At 46.4% G+C, this 24,133-nt stretch overlaps 1 protein-coding gene across 1 annotated transcript; it reads left to right on the top strand.

Annotated features, from left to right (window-relative positions):
• The first annotated feature begins 1,001 nt into the window (after positions 1 to 1,001).
• On the top strand, positions 1,002 to 22,730 carry LOC116826960 (solute carrier family 22 member 13-like). Its single transcript, XM_032784037.2, has 10 exons — positions 1,002 to 1,373; positions 3,346 to 3,449; positions 7,255 to 7,409; positions 8,391 to 8,559; positions 9,009 to 9,129; positions 12,562 to 12,656; positions 13,378 to 13,592; positions 15,238 to 15,346; positions 16,219 to 16,428; positions 22,655 to 22,730. The coding sequence occupies exons 1-10, from the start codon at positions 1,002 to 1,004 to the stop codon at positions 22,728 to 22,730; spliced, it is 1,626 nt and encodes a 541-aa protein (XP_032639928.1).
• Positions 22,731 to 24,133: the final 1,403 nt, after the last annotated feature.

The raw sequence follows: 24,133 nt of genomic DNA on the forward strand, positions 1-24,133 counted from the left end.
AAGCTCTGCTGTCCAGAGTAACACAGAAAAGGAGGAGGAGCGTGTTAGGACTTGCATAAATAGATCTGCTGGAAACGTGTCCTTAAGAGAGCCACACTAGGTCTATATCCAATCCTGTGGATGCTCAGTATAGTCAGGCACCAGCATCACTTGTATATTTAAAGCGAACAGCCTTCAACACACATTCTATCTGTCCAACTGTTTATTTCACTCATATCTCTAAGGGCTGGGCTACACTACTGCTTAAGTCAATGTAACTTACATCACTTAGGGGTAAGAAAACGACCCACCAACCCCTCTCTGAGGGCTGTAAATTACATCGACTTATAACAGGGTCCATCCGTGCTATGTCATGGAAGACACTGTTCCACCAACATAGCTTCCGCCTCTCCCATTGGCATAGTGTATTTTCTCCAGACATGCTACAGCTGTGCCAATGTAGTGCGGTACTATAGACTTGCCCTGAGACACAGGAACTCTGTGGCGGAGCAGGGACTTGCACCCAGAATTCACACATCCTAGGCTAGCGCCTAATGTTCCTTCCTTTCTCTTCTTAAACCTTTAGAATTAGATCAGTGTTCGGATCCAGGGTTTTTTTGGGTCCAACTCCATCACATGTGTGGCTAAATCCTCTGCTTTGCTTTGGAAAATCCCAACGAATGCTCTCCAGTTCCATCCATTTTGCCAAAGCTTCTGCCTTCAGAAGCCAGTTAAAGTCATAACAAGTTCAACTTTTGTGTGTCTTGGTTTTATTTGCTGTGGAAATGCTAACAGACCCTTCGCTATTGCATGTGAAGTGTGGATAGTAATGAGTGGGTTACAAAGTACATGCTTGAAGATTAAAAACATATTTCATTAGGCTGACATGAGCATGGAGCATGCAACAACATCTCATGTTGTCTTAGCTGATAATTTTTTTGAGTCACATTGAGTTTAAACATTAACTTCAGCCAATGTAAAAAAAGCTAACGTGCTACACTCCACCATTAGACAAGCAAACAATGACAAACTTTGGAGATATTATCAGCGCCATAGGAGATTTGGGACCATTTCAAAAATGGCTGGTGCTGATGCTCAGCCTTGCAAACTTTCTAACGGCTTTTCCCATGTTTGGCCAAGTGTTCATGGTTCTGGATGTGCCTCATCACTGTAAGACAAGCTGGATCTATGCCATTAGCCCAAACCTGACTGAGGAACAGCTGCTGAACCTAACTATCCCTAGGAACACACAGGGATCTTATGAAGAATGCCTCATGTACACTCCTGTGAATTGGGATATTGACTCCGTCGTAGAATACGGCCTTAATGTCACTAAGAAGTGCCAGGAGGGGTGGGTCTATTCTTCAGAACAAACCCCAACGTTGGTGACTCAGGTTTGTAACTGCATTTTGAGCTTATATTTATTGCTAAGGATCATGCTGATTTGAAAGCGTTCACGCACCCTGGGGATTGTCTCCACATAATGGATATGCTGGATTTTAAATCAATTTAAACCAGCCCAATCGTGTGGATGCACATAGATTGGTTTACACCTGAATTATATCGATTGAGCTTAGTCTGGTTATTTAAATGCCAATTTTTTGTTAAACGAATGCAGCTATTAGGTGTAGAGCAGCCATTAGTGTTTGCAGTTTGCTAGCAGCCAGGCAGAAAGGAAAGAGGAAGCATTGTTCAGTGGTTAGAGCACTTCTAGCCCATGGGGGATCTAGCTACAGTTCCTCCTCTACTGCAAACATCTGGTTTGACCCAGTGCAAGGCACTTAGGGTGCATCTACACTGCAAATGAAAGTGTAATTGTAGCATGGCTAAGCATGTCTGCGCTACCTTTAGTCTAACTAGTGCATATAGCAGTAGTAGTGGTGGCATGGACTAGGAGCTCCAGTACTGGACCATGGGGGAACCTGGATAGGTACCCGGGTTGCTGTGGGTCCATGCCACCACATCTTCACTACTATTGTTACGATGTTAGCTAGATTAAAGCTCTCATGGGCATGGCTGCCCTTGCTACAACTAGACCTTAATTTTCAGTGTAGACGTACTCTATGCCTCAGTTCTCCATCTGCATGTAATGGAACAAAAGCACATCTCACAGGGCTATGGCGTGAGGCTACAGCTATTAAAGCTTGCAAGGTGCTCCGATACCATGGAGATGGGGCTGTGTAAATGTCATAGATTGATAGATGGAGCTAGTGCTGGTTTTCAGCTTGTCTCTGTCCTTGCACAAATGCCCATTGTAGGAATGAAGCTGTAGGTTAATCATGCCCACAATTTCTGTGACACAAACTGTGACTTCTAGGTCTCCGTTGTTGCTTTTCTTTGTGCAAGGATGTGTAGGAGGTCATAAAACTATGTAACTGAAGAATTGGGCTTTACCAAAACAAGAGAGACTAGCCAGAGCCTTGCAAAAACTATACCTCTAAGTCCATGCTTTGTCGTCTTTACATATTTTCCTATATGCACAAACTATTGATGGCAGCTATGTAACATTTTTCTAATGGAAAGTCCATTGTGCAATATTTAGAATATTGTATGCTCTAGCTTTCCTGTTCTAACTAAAATGATGAACTTTGCTTTTTTCTGTGACAAAGCAGAAAAGGGGGAAAAAGGAAGAAACGGAGAAGCTTAACAATTTTGAACAGAATTTTGGATAAACAAACTATGAGTGCTTTTTGAAATCTTCAAAAAAACAAACAAACAACAACAACAACCCCAAAACCATTGTTTTTCCAAAATACATGTTGAGGTTGCTTTTGGTTTTTGACCAGCTCCGCTTGTTATCGTGTTAACAAATGCAGGAAGCTCAGGAAAGAGCAACTGAAATGGATCTGAGGGCTGAAGATGTCAGGGGAGAGTCAAAAAGGAAAAAGAAAAAGAGAGAGAGAGTGGTTTATGCCTCCCTGAAGGGATCTAATACCAAGAAGGGAGAGGAACTATTTACCATGGCACTTATTGCAGCAGTGTAATGAGGGGTATCGGGATGAATTTATGGAAGGTGGAATATTGGGAAAAGCTTTGTGACAATGAGATCCCTTGTGATGGGATAGTTTCTCCACAAAGCCTCTTTGCTTGGGGTAATCCTGCAGTGAGTGGGAGAGGGACTGAATGATCAGGTACGTCTGTGCTATTTGGAGTTGTATTACTTATGAACACATCAGAGCCTCTCAGGCAACCCTAGGTGCTGACTGGGGTGGAGCTGTAATAGGTGAATGGTGGTTTTGGCGTTATAGGCCAGGTACCTTAATCTCCTTTTCTCTCTGGGAATGTTTGTGCTGCTAGCATGTCATGAATCCAGCCACCAAATTCAAGCCCTTTTAAAATAAAACCTACTTTGTTTCCTTCTTTCAGTTTGACCTGGTATGTGACCGAAAAGAGCTAAATGACATCTCCCAATCCATTTACATGCTAGGACTTCTCCTTGGAGCTGTGGTCTTTGGTTCCTTAAGTGACAGGTAAAGAGAGAGAAAATCCACTTGCAGTTACCTGTGCAAAGCCAGCAACATAACCTCGCTTTGGGGCGTATTGCATAGAGCCTGGGAGTAAAGGCTGGTGAGGTTATAACACTGGAGCCCAGATCCCTAGGCCTTGGCACTTCTGTGCCCTGTAGGTTAGATTTGGATCTCCTAGAGATGGAGTGCAAGGTTTAAGCATCAGCCACTGTGAGTGGGGCTGTGGGGGGAGTGGGACAGGAGGGTTGAAGAAGAACTGGATGGAAGGCTGGATTGGGGAAGTTGGAGTGGAACTCAGGGGTTCTGGATCAGAGCTTGGGAAGCTGTGGGGGTGTGTGGTGGGTATTGGAGTGAAGCTGAAGGGGGCCAAGTGGGGAGGTCTGGGGGAAGGCTTGTGAGGGCCTGAAATGGGGCTTGGGGGAGGATGGGTCAGGGAAATGTGGGTCAGGAAGAGAGCTAAAAGGGCCTGGGAGCTGATTGGATTGGGACTGGGGGAGCGACAGGATAGACTGAAGGAGGCTGGAGACGGTGGTTGACGGGGAGTGATGGGGCATGAAGGATCTAGAGGAAAGCTCGGCATGAGGTGAAGGATGGGAGGGCTGGATTGGGGCCGTGGGGGAGCTAGGTAGGAGGTGGAGGACAGGAGATGGTTTGGGGCAATGTGGGGGCTAGGCAGGAGGTGGGGGATGGGAGGGCTGGAGTGGGGTTGTAGGGGAGTTAGGCAGGAGGTGGGGGATGGGAGGGCTAGACTGGGACTGAGGGGGCTAGGCAGGAGGTGAGGGACAGGAGGGCAGGATTGGGGCTGTGGGGGATGGAAGGGCTAGACTGGGACTGGGGGGGTAGGCAGGAGGTGAGGAATGGGAGGGCAGGACTGGGGCTATGGGGGATGGGAGGGCTAGATTGGGACTTGGGGGATAGGCAGAAGGTGGGGGACAGGAGGGATGGGTTGGGGCTGTGAGGGAGCTAGGCATGAGTGGCGGGGATGGGAGGGCTGGACTGGGGCCATGGGGGAGCCAGGCAGAAGGTGGGGGATGGGAGGGCTGGATTATGCCGTGGAGGAGCTAGGTGGGGTGGATTGGGGCTAGGCAGGAGGTGGGGGATGGGAGTGTGACATTTCTCTCTGGTGTTATCTGGACCGCTGATCTGCTAGGTCACTCCAATCCTTGACTCTGGGAGCCAGCCTTACCCTGCTCTACTGTGAGACCCCCCGCTCCTGGGCTGTTCACATACAGCCTCTGGCATGTATGCTGCTCCCAGCTACTTGCAAGCGAATGACACTAGCCAATATCTTCGGTCCCAGAAACAATCCTAGGAACCTCCATCTTGCACTGTCCAGTTATGTCCACTGGACGCTGCAAGCTTATGAAAGTTTGTCAATTTAACAAAGAAATTGATATGTGCCAGGCTTGTTGTCCCAAGGGGAGTCTCTGCAAACCAAACACACTGCTTCAGGTAGAATAAACAAACAGATTTACTAACTAAGTGATTATAAGTCAAAGCATAACAAGTCAGATTTGGTCAAATAAAATAAAAGCAAAATGCATTCTGAGAGGATCTTATCACTTTCAATGTCCTTAAAAACTTAGATGCTGCTCACCACAGGCTGGCTCTTCAGTCAGGCTCTCCTCTTTGATCAGCGTTTCAGTCGAGTGGTGGTGGTGGTGTCTGTAGATGTAGGTGGAAGAGAGGGAGCATGGCAAAATGGTTCTCCCTTTTATCATGTCCTTTCTCTCCTCCTGGCTTTGCCTCCCCTAGAGTCAGGTGAGCATTACCTCATTGCAGTCCCAAACTCCCCAAAGGAAGGGTGTGACTCCCTCGAGGGTCTAACAGACTTTTGTTGCTGCCTAAGCCAGTGTCCACTGTTCCTGTGAGGCTGGGATGGGTTTGTCCCATCCATGCCCTAATGAGGTGTGAACTGCCTCTCTGTTCTTGGAGAGTTTTTGCATAGGCTTGCTTTAAGCCCCGAGGATATATATTCAGCCTTTTAACTATATACATGAAATTATAACCTGTAACCTCAATGCAACATTATTGTACCAATTACTATAACATCACTATAGCAACCATGCTCAAAAGTCCTGTGGCACCTTATAGACTAACAGACGTATTGAAGCATGAGCTTTCGTGGGTGAATACCCACTTCATCGGATGCACCATGCTCAGTGCATTGTGAGCCTTCCGAAGACACCCAACACGGCAAACTTTGCACTGAATACCACACCATCATTTCATAAAGATGAACTTGGCGGTGTAGGGTGTTCCCCCGCGGTACGGAGTGTCACAGGGAGGGCTGAATCGGAGCCGTAGAGGAACTATGCAGGATTGGGTGGATGGGAGGGTTGGATTGGGGCTGTGGAGGGGGGAGTCTAAGCAGGAGGTGGAGGACAGGATGGTTGGACTGGGGCTGCGGAGAAGCTGGGCAGGAGGTGAGGGGTGGGAGGGCTGGACTGGGGCTGTGGGGGAGCTAGACAGGTGGTGGGGGGGTGGGAGGGCTGAACTGGGGCTGTGGGGGAACTAGGTGGGGGATGGGAGGGCTGGACTGGGACCATGGGGGAGCTAGGCAGGTAGTAAGGGATGTGAGGGATGGATTGGGGCTCTGGTGAAGGCAGGCAGGAGATAGGGGATGGGAGGGCTGGATTGTGGTGTGGGGAAGCTAGGCAGGATTGGGGTGATGGGACGGCTGGATCAGGGCTGTGGGGGAGCTAGGCAGAAGGTGGGGGATGGGAGGGCTGGATTAGGATTAATGGAGCTAGGCAGGAAGTGGGGGATGGGATGGATGGATTGGGGCCATTCGAGAGCTAGGCAGGAAGTGGGGGATGGGATGGATGGATTGGAGAGGTGGGGGACCTAGGCAGGAGGTGGGGGATGGGAGAGCTGGATTGGGCTGTGGAGAGATCTGCAGGAATGGGGGAAGCTGGAATGAGGCCGATTTCAGAAATGGAAATGGAGCCCCTAACCTATTCTTGCACCAGGGCTCTGTGGGACCTTGCTTTGCCACTGCTGGGGGAGGGCATTGTCTGAATTTCTTCCTACCCCAGCCCTAGCCATGTCAACCTCACTAGTCTCCTCACAATTTCCTGCTGCCCACTCTTCCTCAAACCCATTCTTCTACTTGTGTTCCCATGCTCCCTAAAGCAGGCAAAGTGCTCACTGCTCTGACCCTTTCTTATGTTTAGAATGGGCTTCAGAACCTACCATAAGTTTTATTATTATTTACTGCTGAAGGTGCACTGTGCCATAAAAATAAAGATCTGCCCCTGCCCTAAAGAGTTTAAATTCTCTAAGACAGGAGGATGCAGAGGGTAATTCAGAAGTGGGGTGAACTGAACATGTGTCTGATGGAGAGGATGGTGTTGTAAATATCAGCTATACATTATTCTCCCCATTTTATAGATGGAGAAACTGAGGCACAGACTGGTGAAGTGACTTGCCCAGGTCCTCCTGCCTGTCACAGAGTCAGGAATAGAACGTAGGGCTCCTGATTGCCAGTCCAATGCTCTGTCCCCCAGGCCCCACTGCCTCAAGTTTTGGGTGACCGGCTTGACACACCTTAAAGAGGCCTTTTAAAGGCGTCCCACTTTGGGCACCCAAAATCACTTGTCACTTCAGATAATCTTGGCCAGAACTTGGATGTTGCAGCAATCCCATTTTAACTATATTAACGATTTCTGCACTATATCAACTAGTGTATCCAGCCAAGTTCTTTCACTGATGACTATCACTACGGTATCCAGGTGCCTTAGCTGCTGTATTAGGAGTGAAAGCTGACAGTAGCCTCAGAGATTTACGAAAACGTTTCCTCCCCTAGGATTGGGCGGCGTCCCATCATTTTGCTTTCCATGCTTGTAATGGGGACATTTGGTGTTGGAGCAGCTTTTGTGCCAAATTTCTATGTCTACGTCATCTTGAGATGTCTTGTGGGTGCTGCTGTATCTGGAATCTTTATAGGCGTCCTGGCTTTAGGTAAGACTCCCTCACTGCTAGAGATGTTTTAGCTATGCAGTATAAGTGCTCTGACAAATGGCAATGAAAATAACCCATGGACAAATGCTCGGCACAATTACATGCTACATGTTTTAAAAAAATTTACTACCAAATTAATGTTGCTTGAAATACAGTGGGCCTGATCTTCCTCTCGCCCTGGTGTAAATCAGGAGTAATCACATTAAAGTCAGGAGAGTGACACCAGTGGAGGAAAGAGGAGAATCTGTCCTGGGTATTTACATAGTTGATGGGAGGTGGGCAGAAAGCATAGGAGCTTTTAGTTGGAGATGTTTATTATGTTGTTTATTTGTGCTTGGTTTATCATTAGTATCTCCAGTGGTGCAAGTAGAAATAATTTCTTGCTGGTACTGCACTCATGGGAGGGACACAAGTGGGGGCATGTGTCCTCCTCAAGTGACTCTCCATGTGACTCCTTCCCACCCCGCCCCAGCCTGGGGCCCCCACGCTCTCCCCATCCCCTCCAACACCCCTCCTTACCTGTCTAAAATTTTACAACTGCATCTATTAAACAGATTCTCTATCTCTTACCAGTACTGGAATTATTATTATCATTATTTATACTCATTTTACAGATGTGTAAACTGAGGCTCAGAGATTATGGCAGAAATTTTCAAACATGACCAGTGAATCTTGAGTGCCTAACAAGCGTCAACTTAAAGAGGTCCAAGTTTCAAAAAGTGCTGAGCACACAGCTGCTGAAAATCAGACCCCTTTAAAATGACTCTGAACATTCGGAAATGGAAGCCCCTAAAGTCACTAGGCAGTTTTGAAAGCCTTATCTAAGGTCACCCAGTGGCCAAATCCCAGAGTACTTACTCCAGCTACTAGATAACATTCCCCAAATGAAAGTGGATTGAGTCTGGAATAGAAAAAAAAATCCTTTAAATGGTGCTGAATCATTAGGATTCTCAGCAGTTCAATCTGTGTTACTGTCTCTAGGTACTGAATGGGTTGGAGTCCCCTACCGGTCACATCCAGTAATTGTTACCCAGTGCTGCTTTTCCATTGGAATCATGGTTTTGGCTGGTTTAGCTTATGGCGTTCGCAACTGGAGATTGCTGCAGATTGCTGGATCTGCCCCTGTATTTTGCCTTTTCTTTTACATATGGTAAGCGTGCATTTGCCAGAGAGCTTTTCTCAAGCATTGCAGTGTTGTTTGTGATCCAGGTTATACATGGGCTTTACAGAATGGATTCATCTACACATTGCAGGGTTGGTCCTTCCCAATATAACCCATATCTTGTAAAGGTTTATACATAGTTAATGGGATCTGCTGGGCCCCCAGCATTTTTGGCTGTCAGGCCACTTTTATGTAGGTCCCTAACTTTAGGCCCCAAGATTTGAAAATCTTGGCACTACAGTAATGTTATTTCGATTGAAACAAAACAACCCATATACACACAAGCCATAGTGCCTCAGAAGAATTACATCTCCTGTAGTAAACACACGTCGTCAAATATATTTTACTGCTATGGAAGATGCATCAAGTGGATGAAGTTAAGTGGGTAACTGGGGTTTTGATAGCAAAGAACTCTTTGGAATTCACATGCTTTGTAGGGTCCTTCCAGAATCTGCTCGGTGGCTCATGACAAAAGAGAAGATAAAGGAAGCCAAAAACCTACTTCAAAAGGCAGCATCTGTGAATAGACGGACCATCCCTCCAGAACTGCTTGATCAGGTAATAAATCCTGAGACAGGGAGTATTTCAGGCCTTATTTTTCAGTGTTATATAGACCATAAAAAAGGTGTTTTTTGGTAAGCAACTCTTGGGTGAATTTCTCTTTGTCTTCGAGCAAACAACCCAAAATACAGGGGGGAGATTTTCAAAAGCACCTACTGGATTTAGGTGCACATGTCTCAAGCCAGTGGGACTGCTATGTCTAAATTCCTTAAGAATTTTTTAAAATCTCCCTCTACAAACAGAATTATCCGAATATTCTCACATCTCATATGAGCAAACAATCCTCACTTGTGAAGTCATCTTATCATCTTGTGCTTAGGGAAGCCCCTAATATTTTCTCCTGTTTACCAAAAGTGGGGAAGAGAACTTCAGAGATTTTGTTCATATGATGTGTCATTTGTAGGTGCTCCATAAGGGTGTGACTGCACTGCCCTTAAAAGTCCTGCAAGTCATTTCTCCTGGGTGGAATTTTGGCCAAAAAATTAAAAATTCTGTGCACAATACTTTAAAATTGTACAAAATTCTGCTTATTTTGTCAAAATAACACAGTATAATCACACCTCTTTCAGCAAATATGTCTGTAACAATACAAAGAACAAAAAACATTCCCCCAGAAATAGAATGTTAAAGGAACTCCTACAACAACTCAGTTCCTATTTGTCTGTTATGCTTTTGTTGGGTGTGTCAGTCTGGGTGTGTAACATGCGTCAGCTGGTCACATCTTGGGAGAAAACTCGTCCCTTCTGGTCGCAGACAACTGTACCCTCTACCTCCCAGAGCCCAGCCACGCTCCACCACAGCCCAGACACCCACACTCACTACACTCCAGAGCCAAGCTGCAGAACGCCCTCCCCAACAGACACCCACGTCCCTCCCCGCCAGGGATCCAGAGAGTAAGAGTTTCCTGAATGTTGCCTCTTCCTTCAGGACATGCTGGGAACTGCAACTTCCTGGAACCCTCCAGCTACTCCTTCCCCTGTATCCCTGCAGTGCCCAGTATTTGCGAGCTGGAGAGCCAGACTCAATTGGGTCCAGCAACACCCAGGGCAGCCAAAAGCTCTGCAGCACCAACTGTTACGGGGGGAATGAAATTCTGAGCAGAACATTAATTCTGTGCCAATTATACATTGCACAGTGATGCAGAATTCCCCCAGGAGTAAAGTAATCGAAACTTGCAAGTCCCTTCCATTGGACTTGGCAAAAATTTCATGGCTGGCCATGTTGAACCCCATGACCACCAGCCAAATCATGCATGTGTGATATCAAAGGATCAAAGACCTTCTGTTGAAACAACAGAAAGGAACAGTCAATAAAATTGCAATTGCTGATTGATATCATTTTGCCGGAGGTAGAACTGTGTCAATTTTTATTCCTTTATTGATTTTAGTCCCTCAGAGAATGTAACTTATATGTTGTATTTTCCTTCATGTTACTGTTTCAGTAGCACCAAGAAGCCCAGATTAAGATCAGGCCCTGTTCTGCTAGGTGCTGTCCAAACACATGGGCCCTCCCCCAAAGAGCTTACTATCTAATAAAACAAATCCCATGCTGAAGGAGTGGAACAGGGATACAAATGTACAAGTTTTATATGCATATATTCATAGCCCATTGGTTAGTGTCAGCACGCTGTGACCAACCCACAGAGAATATGAACCTGTCACATGAGCAGGTAAAGAGGCTGGATCTTTAGTTCAAGCTGTAGTGGCTCGTGTTTTTAGTTATGGAGGTCCCAAGTTCAATTCCTTGTGTTGGCCAAATAGGGATGAGGGCTTTATACCTACCTTCACACTTTGTTTTGATTATTGTAAATAAAGGGAATGTTAACTATCCCCACCTGGCCTTCAAGACATCAGTGACTGAATGATTCCATATAGGTGCCATGGCAGAGCTGGGTCTTAATGAGGAGTGGGAGTGGCCTTTGCAGACCAATCCAAGGAGGGCATTCTATGCCAGGGCACAGTATGGAGATGTACGCGAACGATGAACTTTTCCGTAACCCGCCCCAGTACTTTTACATTTTAATCCTAAATGTAAGAAGGATTTTTAACTTCTCCCAAATTCAAAACTGTTATTGTATTTATATCATCTGGTTTTATTTTGGGTATGAGCCGACATGGTCCCACTAGTGCGCAGCTGTGTGACTTTGTCATTTGCTGGGTACAGCATTAAGCTTGGTCAGATGCACAGGACTTTTGCCCTCTAGTGGTCGACCTACAAAGGATGAAATCCTCAATCACAAGCGATGGCTAATGGAAGGAATTGACCTTTAGCTCATAGGATTGAGGGCTATGTTTCTGAAATCCTGGATTTTGTCCTTGGATCAGGAAGTGCACAGTTCAGCTGGGGCCTGCAGTGCCTATTTGTGCCCATGAGTTTGTTGCAACTCCAGCCGATGATTAATAATGATAATTTGAATGATGCAGATATAGCACATAAATCTTACATGGGTCAGTGTTGCAGCTGGACACAAAACCTGTGCCAGACACAGTCTAACAAAAATAAAGGAGCAAGAAAGACCAGGCAGGTTTCTGATGGGACCCTGCTTGCCAGGCAGGTTTCAACACCAGCCTGGTTTCCTGCCAATTTGCCTGCCTGGCTCTTTGGCAGCCTGCCAAGCACAATGCCATAGAATGGGGACTTCCAGGGTCTTCGGCTCTTGGGCAGCACATCAGGCTGGCTGATGATGAGTGAGAGCTTCTAGGCTCACAGCTCTTTGGCAGCCTCAAAGCCTTGGGAGACCTGGCTCCTAGGCTCTGGGCAGCTTGGACAGCCTGGGAAACATTTAGAAAAGATCAAAATGAAAATGTTGTTTTGGGATTCCTGATCCACAGGAGATTCTGAAATTGCAGTTTTCATTCCATTTCAAACTATTTTTTTTGTTGTTGAAATTTTGGAACTTACCATGGAACGGTCATTCCAGCTGTCTCTACTCAAGGCTGTATATTGTAGAAAGCAGATCAGGGAAACGGACAACATTTTAGCACATTCTTGGGCTCTCGCTATCCTGTGGTCCATCCATGGTGTCCAAACTCGTTGTACATAGGCTCTCAAGCTATACAATGGTTCTTCAGATGTTTGCTCAAATGCCATGAAATTTGTTGGATATTTCAGTGCTTCTTCTCTTCATCGCATTGCAAAAAAACAAACAAAAACCAAAGCCAAACACCAAACCCAACATTTCTACCACATTTTCCCAAAACTGACTTGTCAGAAAATGTCCTTCATGACCGAAACATTGCAATCGGAAAAACAGACTTTGGTCATGTAAATCCCGCATGTCGTGTACTGCGGTGCTCTACCTTTCATAATCAGAATACTTTTTGGGTCCCATCCACTTCCCTGACATTGGTGAAAGTCTTCAGTATGAATTGGATCAGGCCATTGGTTTCTGTTTCATGTCTTGACCCTTTTGCCTTGTGAATTTTGAAGCTGATGCTTGAGAAGAAGGTTAAGTCTGGAAATATTCTGGATCTCTTCCTGAAGAAACGCCTGAGGAAAGTGACTTTAGTTATGGCTTATGCCTGGTAAGTTGTCCAAACGTTACTCTATTTTTATAACAGTGTAATGGTCCTCACTTGGGGTATGGTAGGGAAGCGTGCCCTAGTGGTTAAGGCTGCACTCCGTGATTGGCCGGACGGTTGTGGGGAGGAGATTACCAATGTCCAGGATCCACAGGCAGGGCAAGAGAGGTACTTCCCTCTGATTGTTTCTGTGGTGGGTCCTCCCTTTCCTCAGGGAGGGTCCCTTTGGGCAGCTGTGTCAGAGACTTCAGGCTTCCCTTTGCTCTCCACTACTGGAGCTGTGGCTACAGGTCTGCTCTCTTCTCACACTGTGGCCCAAATGAGCTGTTTCTCTGTCTTTTAATTGCTCCAGCAGATGGAGCATTTGCTGCAGGTGTGGCAGGGTGGGGCCGACAGGGCCCAAAATAATCCTTTAACCCCTTGTTGCCCAGTGTGGGGTTTGTATACCTTATCACAAACAGCTATTTAAAAAACTAAGGGATTTCTGTGTGTGCAGATTTGGTCCATGGAAATTTTGTAGTCACTTAATGAGCTTTCATCTGACCCTATTCACCTTGTGAGATCTCCCAAGATCACAGCCCAAACCTATGCAGCTGTAGCAATGATAAATTAAATGTGCCAGTGCAGATGTGACTAGTGGGTATTTCTCATCGCTATGGAAACTAGGATCCTCTAGGCTAACCACACTCAGAGATAAATACACTCTGCTCTGCTTTGCTTTCAGGTTTGTGAACAGCCTGGTGTACTATGGACTCAGCCTTAATGTGGGGAGTTTTGGCTTGGACATTTACCTGACGCAGCTTGTGTTCGGGGCTGTTGAAATACCAGCTCGCTTCGGCTGTATCTTCCTGCTGCAGTGGTTTGGGAGGAAGAAATGCCAGGGTTGCTTTCTGCTCCTGGGCGGAGCCACGTGTCTCATCATCACCTGCATCCCAAAAGGTAAACAGCAAGTCCCTGGAGTGCAGCTCAACCCACCCGGTACCTGGAACAGTCGAGTCCCAGACACTTTCCTTTTGTACTCCATTTTCTTTCCTTCCATAGCTCAGCTGACTGGGGCCCTCTCTATTGACTCCTAACACTTGCTTTCAGTGTCTGAGCCACCTTTTCTGGAGATGGCACCTGACTGGCCAATGATAAGCTGAATTTTCTCAGTGTTACTTTTTTCTCTCTCTGGCTCTTTAAATTTCCCCCTTCCTTGCAAGCAAGCTCCATTGAACAACATTGTGTTCCTGCTTCATCCTTAAGCAATGCTTGGGGTTCATTGCATAGCCAGAGATTTCAGTAGTGACAAAGAGTTGCCTGGGTAGATTAGACTATCTGAATTCCCCTGGGCTAGTTACCTGTCAGGGTTTTTCAAATAAAGGACATTCAAGGAAAGATTTTCAAAGGCACAATGGCAGTTTTGCACACTGCTTCTTCTGAAAGTCAACTGGAAGTGGGAGCATCTAATTCTCATGTGTACCTTTTGAAAATCCCCTTCTGAAGTATCAAGTATCATCATAAATTCAATCCTGGAGCAACTCTGTTGAAGTCAGCTGTAGGCCGAACTTGATTGATTGCACTAGTGTGAGTCACTGCACCTCTCTGTCTGGCTTCTGGAAAGTCTACAGCATAAATTATCTTAAGTAACTGTCTCAGGGAACTGCTGCAACTGATCATCTAATAGAGGTTTGCCTTTAATTGGCAGTTGGCTGATGTTGCACTGGAAATACTTAGTCCTAATACTTAGTCCTGCCATGAGTGCAGGGGACTGGACTAGATGACCTCTTGAGGGCCCTTTCACTCCTATGTGTCCATGAAACTTTGGGGATTCTGTAAAATGTGGCTCTGATCTGGCAAGTGACTGTATACAACTGATTCCTTCTTAACCCAGGGATCAGCTTCCTGGGTGCATCTCAAGTTGTATTTACTGACTTCAGTTCCCAAACTAAAATTTCATAGCTGTTAGCTCTGCCGATCCAGCTTGGCTGTGGGAGCTGGATTCTAATCTGACTCATAAATCATCTATGGAATTACAAACATTTTATTGCAAGGTCAAATTCTACCCTTCACTTCACAGATGTCACCAAGGGCCTAATCTGAAGGTAGTGGAGCTGCACAGGTGCCATCGAGGGAGCAACGTGAAGGCAGAGGGGGTTACACAGGAATAAATAAGTACATATAATCTTAAGGCAACAGGGCTACACAAGTGTAATTGAGGGTGTAATCTGGTCTGTGGCACCTTTGATAAATGCTTATGATGATCAGAAGGAAAAAAACTCCATTTACCTTTCCAAATCCAGGGTGAGTTTGTAGGGCTGGCAGTTAGAGCAAAGGTCTTTGCACTTGGTACACTGAGTGCATTTGATCAGTAAGGTACAATAAAGGTGGAGATGCCATGTGTACAGAGTCACTTTTCAGAGCAGAACCGTCCTTTGTTCCTGGTTATGGTGATGCCCATTGGAGGTGGGCTCCTTAGTGGAGCTCTCACCGTCTTCTGTACATGTATAATAGCTTTTCTTCCTGGCAGGTGTATGTGGAGCTGCGCAAACTGAGCTAACCTCCCATATGGGCTTTGTATAAAATCATCTCCTTTTGCCACTAGATTTGCCGGTGGTGGTCACGACGCTGGCGGTGATAGGGAAGTTTGCCATCGCAGCCTCTTTTTCTATCTCCTATGTGTATTCTGCAGAGCTGTTCCCTACCATCATCAGGTGAGGTATCCTTTTTTTTCATGCAGTCTTAGCCCAGGAACTGGGTTTAATACAAGTTTTTAATATGGTAACAGAGGATTTGGATATAGGCCTGCTGAAGGAGTAACCTTTTCTTCAATAGATCGTTGTGATCAGAAGCTCTGTCCACATTTACAGGTCCTGCACAGCAATTTCCGCCTGTTTCCCAACTCTAGAACAGACAGGGGTCAATGGCCAGGTTTTGATGTACAAGTTAACATGAGAGATGTTGTCCTTGTTAAGGCTCTGGAGCAATGGTTTTGAATTGAGATACGATACCAGACTGGGTGACCACATGCATCCTTTACTGCCTGAGAGACAACATGGCCTAGTAGCATGGGGACTGGGCTGGCTATTTTCCTTAAAATCAGAATCCACTTGGTGCTTTTTTCTTCCCTTTACCCACGGGTGGTTTATGTTTCATCAATTACTCTTTTTTTTTGGCAAATGCCTTTCTTTGGCCACTAATATTCCCTATTCCTAAAGCCACTAATTTTTAACTGAAAGGTCAATAATCAATTACACATGGTGATCAAGAATTCACTGAATGAGGACCAGAGGTTGTTTTTAAGCAACTTTCTCCAAACATTGGAGCCCCATCTATGCTATAGCTTTTTCTAATGGTAATGCAAAGATGGGAGATTTCCCCCCAAATTATAAAGGCTAAAGATCCTAAGTTCTCCTCTAGCACTACCTACACTTGTGGAAGGCGAGGTGCTGATCAAGGCTTGAACTGTGATTTTCCCAAACTATCAACTAGAACAAGGATCTACACTCCTGGAGACATCCTCATAAGCAAAGACTTTCTTCTAACGCATGCTGTTTACACCTTCCATGTTTTGCTCTCTTACTAGGCAGACTGGTGTGGGGCTGTGTTCAATGTCATCCAGAGTGGGTGGCATCATCTCCCCTCTGATTGGTCTATTGCACAAGTACCATCCTGCTATTCCCATGGTGATATTTGGAAGCACTCCAGTGACTGCAGGAATCCTCTGCTTCTTGCTTCCAGAGACGCGTGGCAAAGAGCTTCAGGATCACACGGAGGAAGCTAAGGAGAGCCAGTGGTGAGTCCTCAGAACATGTCTGCAGATGTTTCTATGTCCCTCATCTTTTCACCCATAGCTAAATGGCACTGGTGGGGTCTGTTGCTTCCCTCTTTGATGCTCCTCAAAGCAGTGCTGAGGCCTGACTTGTAGCTCATGAAAAACTTTGCAATGCACAAAGTGTTTGAGCATTGAGGTGAAACAAGGAGCTGTCTCCAACTGAGCTGCCAGCTCTTTCAGACCCATCAGTGAATGAAATGCACCACTCGGCCACCTCCCCCCTGCACTGTCAATCATCAAGCCGGTGGCTTGACAAGATCTAATTCTGAAGGGAAGAGACTAAACAATGTGACTGTGGGGATGAGAGAGGGAGTCAGGGGTGTGGAAAATGGGGGGACTATCCGCTAGGGAAATACCAGTCCCCAGCTGCTTAACTTCCTAGGTTTTGGAGGAACTCCTGGGGCCCCAGTGCCAGAACCTGACTGGGACTTTTGCTTGAAGCAAGTCTTGATCGACCCTGTCAGGAATTTATCCCGATTCTGTCATGTTCTTCTGTACCAGATATGGACTAGTCACGGAGCTTCCTCATACATACCAGATGTCTTCATCATAAGATTTATTAATGCTCTGCCAGGTATGGCTAAAGTTAAAGTTGAATAAGGTATTTTGCACACAGTGCCACCTAGTGGCCGAACAGCCTTCCATTACAGCTCCCTTCTAGTTCTACATTTCTAACATATACGAAATAATAGTAAAAGCTTTGTTATCCGACATGTTGGAGGTATGGGGCCAGGGTGCTGGTTAGTCAATAATTCCAGTTGACTAAGAGTTATACTTACAAATGGAATACCAATTTTCAGAGAATTTGAATATAATAAAATGAATAAAGTATAAAATAGTAGACAGGCACGGACCAATTGAGAAGTACTGCACTGCAGAGTGGTTGGTTTCTCGAAGCACTTAGGTGTGTACAGGTTATCTTATGACGCTACGTATCACTATGGGCAGCGCATGGCGTACACCCAGATCACTAAACGTACACTTGACACTACAACTATATTGAACATAATTTAGTCTTTGATGATTCAGAAGGCACTTCAGGATCTTGCAGTGCCTCAGGGTCATCATTATCAACATCAATTATCACTGTAGTTCTAGACAGTGTAGGAGATTGGGTTGAATCTGTAACGACCCTATGACACACCCTGGAAGCTGCTTTTTTGAATAAATCCCTGATATCAGCTTGCTGACATGTCTTTTGCCTAAAAGTAGAGTGCAGAATGTGCAATTGCATAACCTCCTGGGCAGTATACTAGTCCCAGTTACTAGATTAAAGATTTGTATTGGGAGATATCAGAAATGCTGGTTAATAGAGCTTTCCGATTGATAAAGTGCCAGATAACACAGCTTTTACTGTATAAACTATCACACTGTCTTTGAAGTTCAGAGTCTCTGAATTGTACTGGTTTTCTAATTACATGACCCAAATGTGTAACAACTTGGTCATCTGGTTGTCCATCAGTTGGACTGGCTGAGGTTGGTCTGGAATTTGAGTCATTGTTGCCTTGTTCTGCATCCACAATCTGTTGAGTTTTTGCTGTGTTGATTGATCTTCCTGAGGAATAATTTGTAGTCTTTGACAGTTTCTGTTGAACTCTTCACTGTCAGTCTCAATCACATATGATCTGGGCGCTGAATTCTTTTTCTTTACGTCAAATTGGAGATGTCCAGTTTGACATGAACTCAGTCACTAGGTTCTAGACACCATACTGCTGACCAGGATGTGGGCAGTCATGCCTAGTGGTGAAAGCAAGAGTCCAGCCTACTGGTTGGAACTGGATCCAGAATGGGTGGAATCCAGGAAACAAGTTGAGAGGCAGAAGCCAAATGCCAGAGCTGGGAGAGGAGGGGAAGTTAACCAGAGTCATAAGCGAGAAGTGGAACCAGCAATTGGCCCCAGAGTGACAGAAGCAGGGGCACTGGAACAGGGGGGACTAGGGAGCAATGGCGCTCCCACTTTTTACCTCCCATAAGGGTGAGGGAAGGGAGGGAAGGGGCGGAGAGGAGTGAGCAGGGGGAAGGGTCTTGGGAGGAGGAGGCAGTGGAAAGGGGGGCAGGGCCATGGTTTGGATGCCAGTGGCTCCCCCACTTTTAGGGATCTTCTGTCATTCCTGGACAGAAGCCAAATGCCAAAACCACAGGATCAACCAGAGTTGTGAGCCAGAGGCAGATCCGGGGGGTTAAAGCCAGAGGGAAGCAGGGGCTGGAGCAGAGCTGGAGCAGGACTGAAATGAGCAGGAACTGCAAGCAGGCTGAAGCAAGGACTGGAACAAGGGCAAGCATAGCTCTGGGCATGATGTGTGTTGAGCAGCAGCTGATCTTCTGTGGGGGCCAGGCTTATAAGCAGGACTGCTCAACGAGCAGCCAGTCCGGGGCTATTGCCCCTGAGTTCTAAGGCAATGCAGCTGGGCTCGTTGGTTGCCTAGTAGCACAGTTAGTCAGGGAGCAGGCCAGCAGTTGTTCCTACCTGGTCTGGTTTCTGACAGCACCCTCCTCCCATCAGGGTTGCCTCCCAGGAGACCCTGGGACAGGTTTCATGGGGTAGGCCCAGTGGAAGGTGCATAGGAAGTCCAGGGCCTGGATGTGTTCCACAGGTTCCCAGGAAAAGTCCTCTGGGCTTCCCAGTCAGATATTAGAGTCATCCCTAGACTTGGTGGGAGTCCAGAATCTGCTGGCCCATGTATTCCTCTTGGCCCTGTATGGCTATCGGTGGAGGGGAAGGAGTAGTGCATTGTGGGAAGGGATTCTTGATGAAAAGTTTCAGGAGGAAGATGTGGAACATGGGTAGATCTCAAGGAGTTCTGGCAGCTGGAATCAAAAGGTTACCTAGTTAAGTTGTTCAATAATTGCAAATGGCCCCAAGTATTTATGGTCCAGTTTTGCAAATGGAGCTCAGGTTTTGCCAAATCTTATCCCCTACCTTGAGATTAGAGGTCAGCTGATGGTGTTGGTTGGTGTGGCACTTGTACACTGGCCTACTCTCTTCTAATCAGTGCCTGAATTCTTGATGTACTTGATGGATGTGTGTGGTGAGATCAGCAGTGATGGGCATTGGCAAGTCAAGGGGGATTTCGGGGTGATACTGAGAATGGAACCTATAATTTGCAAATAAAGTGGTTTTCTGGGTCGTGGCATGTGTGGGGTGCACAGGTGAGGGATGGGAGGCCGGGGCGTTCTCTGGGCGCAAGGGGCTGTGCCATGTGCATGGTATTATTCAGCAAGTTGGTCATCAGTTCTGACACATAGGTCGATCAGGTCATCAAGATGGGAGGGGGGCTTAACCTGTGTGGGTTTGTCCGTTATATCATCATTTAATCCAAAACTGATGATGCTGCGTGGAGTCATTCCACACAGTGTCCATGGATAGGCAATGGAATTCGGCTGCGCATTGGGCAGCTGAGTGACGCTCTTGCTGTAGCGTTTGCAGCACGGTTTCAGTGGTTTGGGTGTGGTGGGAGGTCACTGAAGATAGGCAGTGTGGCCTAAATGAACTGCCCCAACTGGCCCAGGATGGGACTGGACTGTTCCATGGGTGGGGAGGCCTAGGCTATGACCTCCCCAGTGAGCAGGCTACTGATGAGCCCTTATCTGTGGGAATCAATTAGGGGTGAAGCAAGAAGAGGAGCCAGCATTGGTTTGGGAAATCTCAGAAATGACCATGATCACCACTAAATTTGTCTGGGAGCAGGATCTTTGGCTCCTGGGGGGCAAGAGCTGGGCGTGCCGGTGAAGGCACCTGGGCTTGTAGGGCCACATTCTGCCCCTGCAGGGTGGACACCTGTGACTGGAAGCTCTGTATGACCCCTACCAGATCTGTCGGGAAAGTGTTGCTCCATGACAGTGAGATGGGTCCCTAGCCTTTGCACTGGGCTGCTTAAACTGTTGCCTATTGGGCCGTCATGCCTAGTGGTGAAAGTGAGAGTTCAGCGGCCCACCTGTTGGAGCTGGGTCCAGGGTGGGAAAAGTCCAGGAAACAAGCCTATTGTCAGTACTGGATGGACAGAATCCGAATGCCAGAGCCAGGGGCAGGGGGGTAAACGAGTGCTGTAAGCTAGAGGTGAATCTAGGGATTATTACTGGATAATAGAAGCTGAATGCCAGAGCCAGAGGGCCAATCAGAGTTGTAAGCCAGAGGCAAAGCTGGGGGTCAAAGCCAGAGGGGAACAGAAGCGGGAGCAGAACTGGAACAAGAAGCAGCAGAGACTGGAAGCAGGCTGAAGCAAGGATTGGAACAGGGCAAGCGCTGCTGTATGCATGCTATGCACATGCTATGCACTAAGCACAGGCTGATCTGCTGTGGAGTCAGGCTTATAAGCAGGACTGCTCAACCAAGAACCAGTCAGGGCGGTGGCCACTGAGTTTGAAGGCAGTTAGCAGGCTGGCAGCTGTTCTGGTCCCTGACACCTGGGAGTTCTCTAACAGTAATTTCTGTTGTAAACATGTCTCTCAACTCTTTCTGTCTTTTTATCCAGTTTGGCTACTCTCTTCACATCTGGCTACTTTAGAGAGAGATTTTTTCCAAACATAGAACAGCAGTTCTGAGTTGTCTTCCCAGTAACCAGCCTCTGTCTGATGTTTTGCATTCCCCAAATCACAGCTTTTAGCCAATGTATGCAGAGAGCGCCTGGGTTTTGTGCATGTTTTGTTGTTTTTTTTAAACCAACGTTTTCTCCTGGATCTTGAGTTCTCTGGTGGGAACGTGCTCTGTCATAAACTAGATTTCTGAGGTATAAAGTGTGCATCAAACATAGCCAGAACCCTTTCTTAGTCAACTTTGTGACTGTTTGCAGTAAAGTCATAGGATTTAAAGATATGCTGTGTGCTTCCCCATTGCAAAATTAAAGAAGATACCTGTATATCTCCTGTTTCTTTGCCGAGCTCGGTAGCAACACAAAATCTTGCAAAATATTGTTTCCAGTCTGTCCATTCTGAAGGTTTGTCAAAGCTGAGGTCCTCTGAGGCATTGAAGAATGACATGCTGATGAGGTCCTGCAACCTTTGTTGCTGTTTTCCTTCCTGTTTCTGTTTAGTTTACTCTTGACACCATGCCACATTCTTCTGTACCAGAGATAGACTATCACAGAGCTTGCTTGTACACAGCAGAGGTGTTTGTTATAAGATCCTTTAATACTCTGCCAGTTTTAAATAAGGTATTTCACACAAAGTGCCACGTGGTTATGCTGTGGCTGAACAGTGTAACACTGTTCAGCATTCCATTACTCATTCCTTCCTTTAACTGCATGATTGGTCCGGGAACTAGAGGGGGATACAATATGCATCAGCAACTGCCATGGAGATTAAAACAGCTCCTGTGTCAGGAAGCAGGGGCAGCAGGACGGTCAAGTGGGATGTGAGCATGAGGCTTCCTGTTACTGAGCAGAGCACTGGTCTTCTGATGCTGGTAAGAGGGGTTGAGAAGGTGGAGGAGGAGCTGTAATTTTGTTCAGGGAAAGGAGAAGGCATGAAGGGGCTGGGAGGAGCTGAAAAAAAAATATGTGCTCTCAGTGGTTCAAGGTAAGGCAGGCTCACTCAGCAGCCACGGGGCAAGTGGGATTTGCTCCTGCAGAGTGCTTGGGGTGAGTGGAATAGGAGTTGGGCTATGGGCTTGTCCACATGTGGAAATTGCCCGGAATAGCTATTTCAGAAAGGCTCTTTGGATAGAGACACTGTTCCAGAATAGCATACTGATTATTCTGGAATCAAAGTGGCTTTTATTCTGCTGTCTAGTATCCATATTATTCCAGGCATTCTGGTCAATTTCCCCGAAGAGTTGAGATTAAACACCGCTGTGTTTGGTGCTTCATTTTTATCCGTGAAACTATATCCAGTTGTACGATGACTGGCAGAAATGTTCACCAGCTTCCACTAGCTCCTCCCCGCTTCCCCAGGAGAAAGCTCTTTGCCACACAGTCATGTCCCTCCTCTTTATACAGCCACTCGCTGCCTGCTCCCCAGTCCATTAATCAGATAGAGTCCCATCTGTTTCTTTTTGTAGCACCCTCAGGAGCTGGTGCCCCTGAGCTGGTGCCCTAATCTGGTCAGAGAGGAGAAGTAGCATTATCCTCATGTTCTAAATGTTAAACAATCTGCCCAAGGCTACACAGCAAGCCAGTGGCAAAGCTGGAAAAGCTGCTGTAATATTGAAAAGGGTCCTTCTGCTGTATTTAACCATATTCCCTTTCATTAGGGCCAGTGAAAATGGACACTTGAAACTAAAAGATGGCGACCAAGATGTAGGACACACAAGGGTCACGCGCATTTAGCTGAGCCAGCGAGCAGCCATAAGATCCTGAGGAATCAAAGACACGTAATATACTGGGAATGAGGTCTGCAAGCCAGCAGTGGACTCAGCTTGATGTTTTATTTACAGTAGTTCCTGGAGCAGAACAGTTCTCTGCCAGCTCGTGTTCTCCTCTTCCCCATGTTCTCCCTCTTAGCATTCCCCAGTAAGTCCCATGGGCCATCCTGATTATCACTACAAAAGTTGTTTTTCTCCCGCTGATAATAGCCCACCTTAACGGATTAGTCTCGTTAGAGTTGGCAACACCCCTTTTTTCATGTTCTGTGTGTATATATCTTCCTACTGTATTTTCCACTGCATGCAGCCGATGAAGTGGATTTTAGCCCATGAAAGCTTATGCCCAAATAAATGTGTTAGTCTCCAAGGTGCCATGAGTACTCCTGTTCTTTTTGCTTTCCCAAGTATGAGTTTAATTCACCTGCACTCAGCAGGGGCACAACAGTGGGAGGGCAGGTCCAAATAAAAAGAATGCTAAGGTGAGGTATGACTCAGAACAGGTTCAGAACTCCTGTAGTAAGTGTTTTCAACTCTAATTCTCTTCTTACTCTGTACTCGCATAAAACCCTGCTGCTTTTATGTAGTTCTCAGTTACCTGGGGGGGGGGGAGGGAGAATATCTAACCAGGTTTTTGCTGCAGAATGGCAAGCTATCAGCCAACATGGTTAATGGGGAGCAATCGTCCTTCAGGTGTCACTTGCTTGGCTGTCAACATGAAAACCTGTGGGGAATCCTTTGAGTTCTGGGGGGATCTGTTTGGAAGCAGGTTTTCACTTTGTAGAGAAGCACCTAATTTAATTTGTCCAACCACGGAGATTATTGAACCTCAAGGAGTTGGAGATCTCTCGAGAGAAAATGCTATACAGACTATCCAGCTCTGGCAGTGATCTGGGAGATGGTCTGTTCCCTTTCTTATGCCGCACCCATCACTATGATTTCTAATTGCTTGTGATCATCTTTTGCCATTTCATATGAAGGGAAAACTTGTCCTTTCCCTACGCTGCATCCTCACAGGCCACCTTGTTATGCAGATAACTTGCTAGGAATGAAGGCGTAGGGCAGAGGCAGTGCAGCTCCGAGGATATTTGTTTGCAGCACTACTGGTGCATAGGACGTGCAAGAAGACTTCATCTTCCTCCCTCATACTGTCTGCAAAACCACTAAAGATGGGACTGTTTTGGGAGACGTGCAGCACAGTTAAAGCAGAGTGAAAGCGTTTTTACTGTGAGGAGTTTCCTGCTTATTCTGTGGATAAAATTGCTCAGAGGTAGGAGCAGAACCACACCAGGAGGAATAAGTATCACATCTGCTCACTGAGATTCTGGCTCTCACCTACAGGTTTCCTCTCACCTACAGATGAGGCCTGTG

Source organism: Chelonoidis abingdonii, chromosome 2 (genome assembly GCF_003597395.2).
Source record: "Chelonoidis abingdonii isolate Lonesome George chromosome 2, CheloAbing_2.0, whole genome shotgun sequence".
Lineage (NCBI taxonomy): Eukaryota > Metazoa > Chordata > Testudines > Testudinidae > Chelonoidis > Chelonoidis abingdonii.

Bases quoted from the DNA above. Each gene is read 5' to 3' on its own strand.
- LOC116826960 (XM_032784037.2), top strand. From the start codon at position 1,002: ATGACAAACTTTGGAGATATTATCAGCGCCATAGGAGATTTGGGACCA. The intron at 3,450-7,254 runs GTAAAGAGAGAG...TTCCTCCCCTAG, and splicing joins TTTGGTTCCTTAAGTGACAG to GATTGGGCGGCGTCCCATCA. The intron at 12,657-13,377 runs GTAAGTTGTCCA...CTTTGCTTTCAG, and splicing joins TTAGTTATGGCTTATGCCTG to GTTTGTGAACAGCCTGGTGT.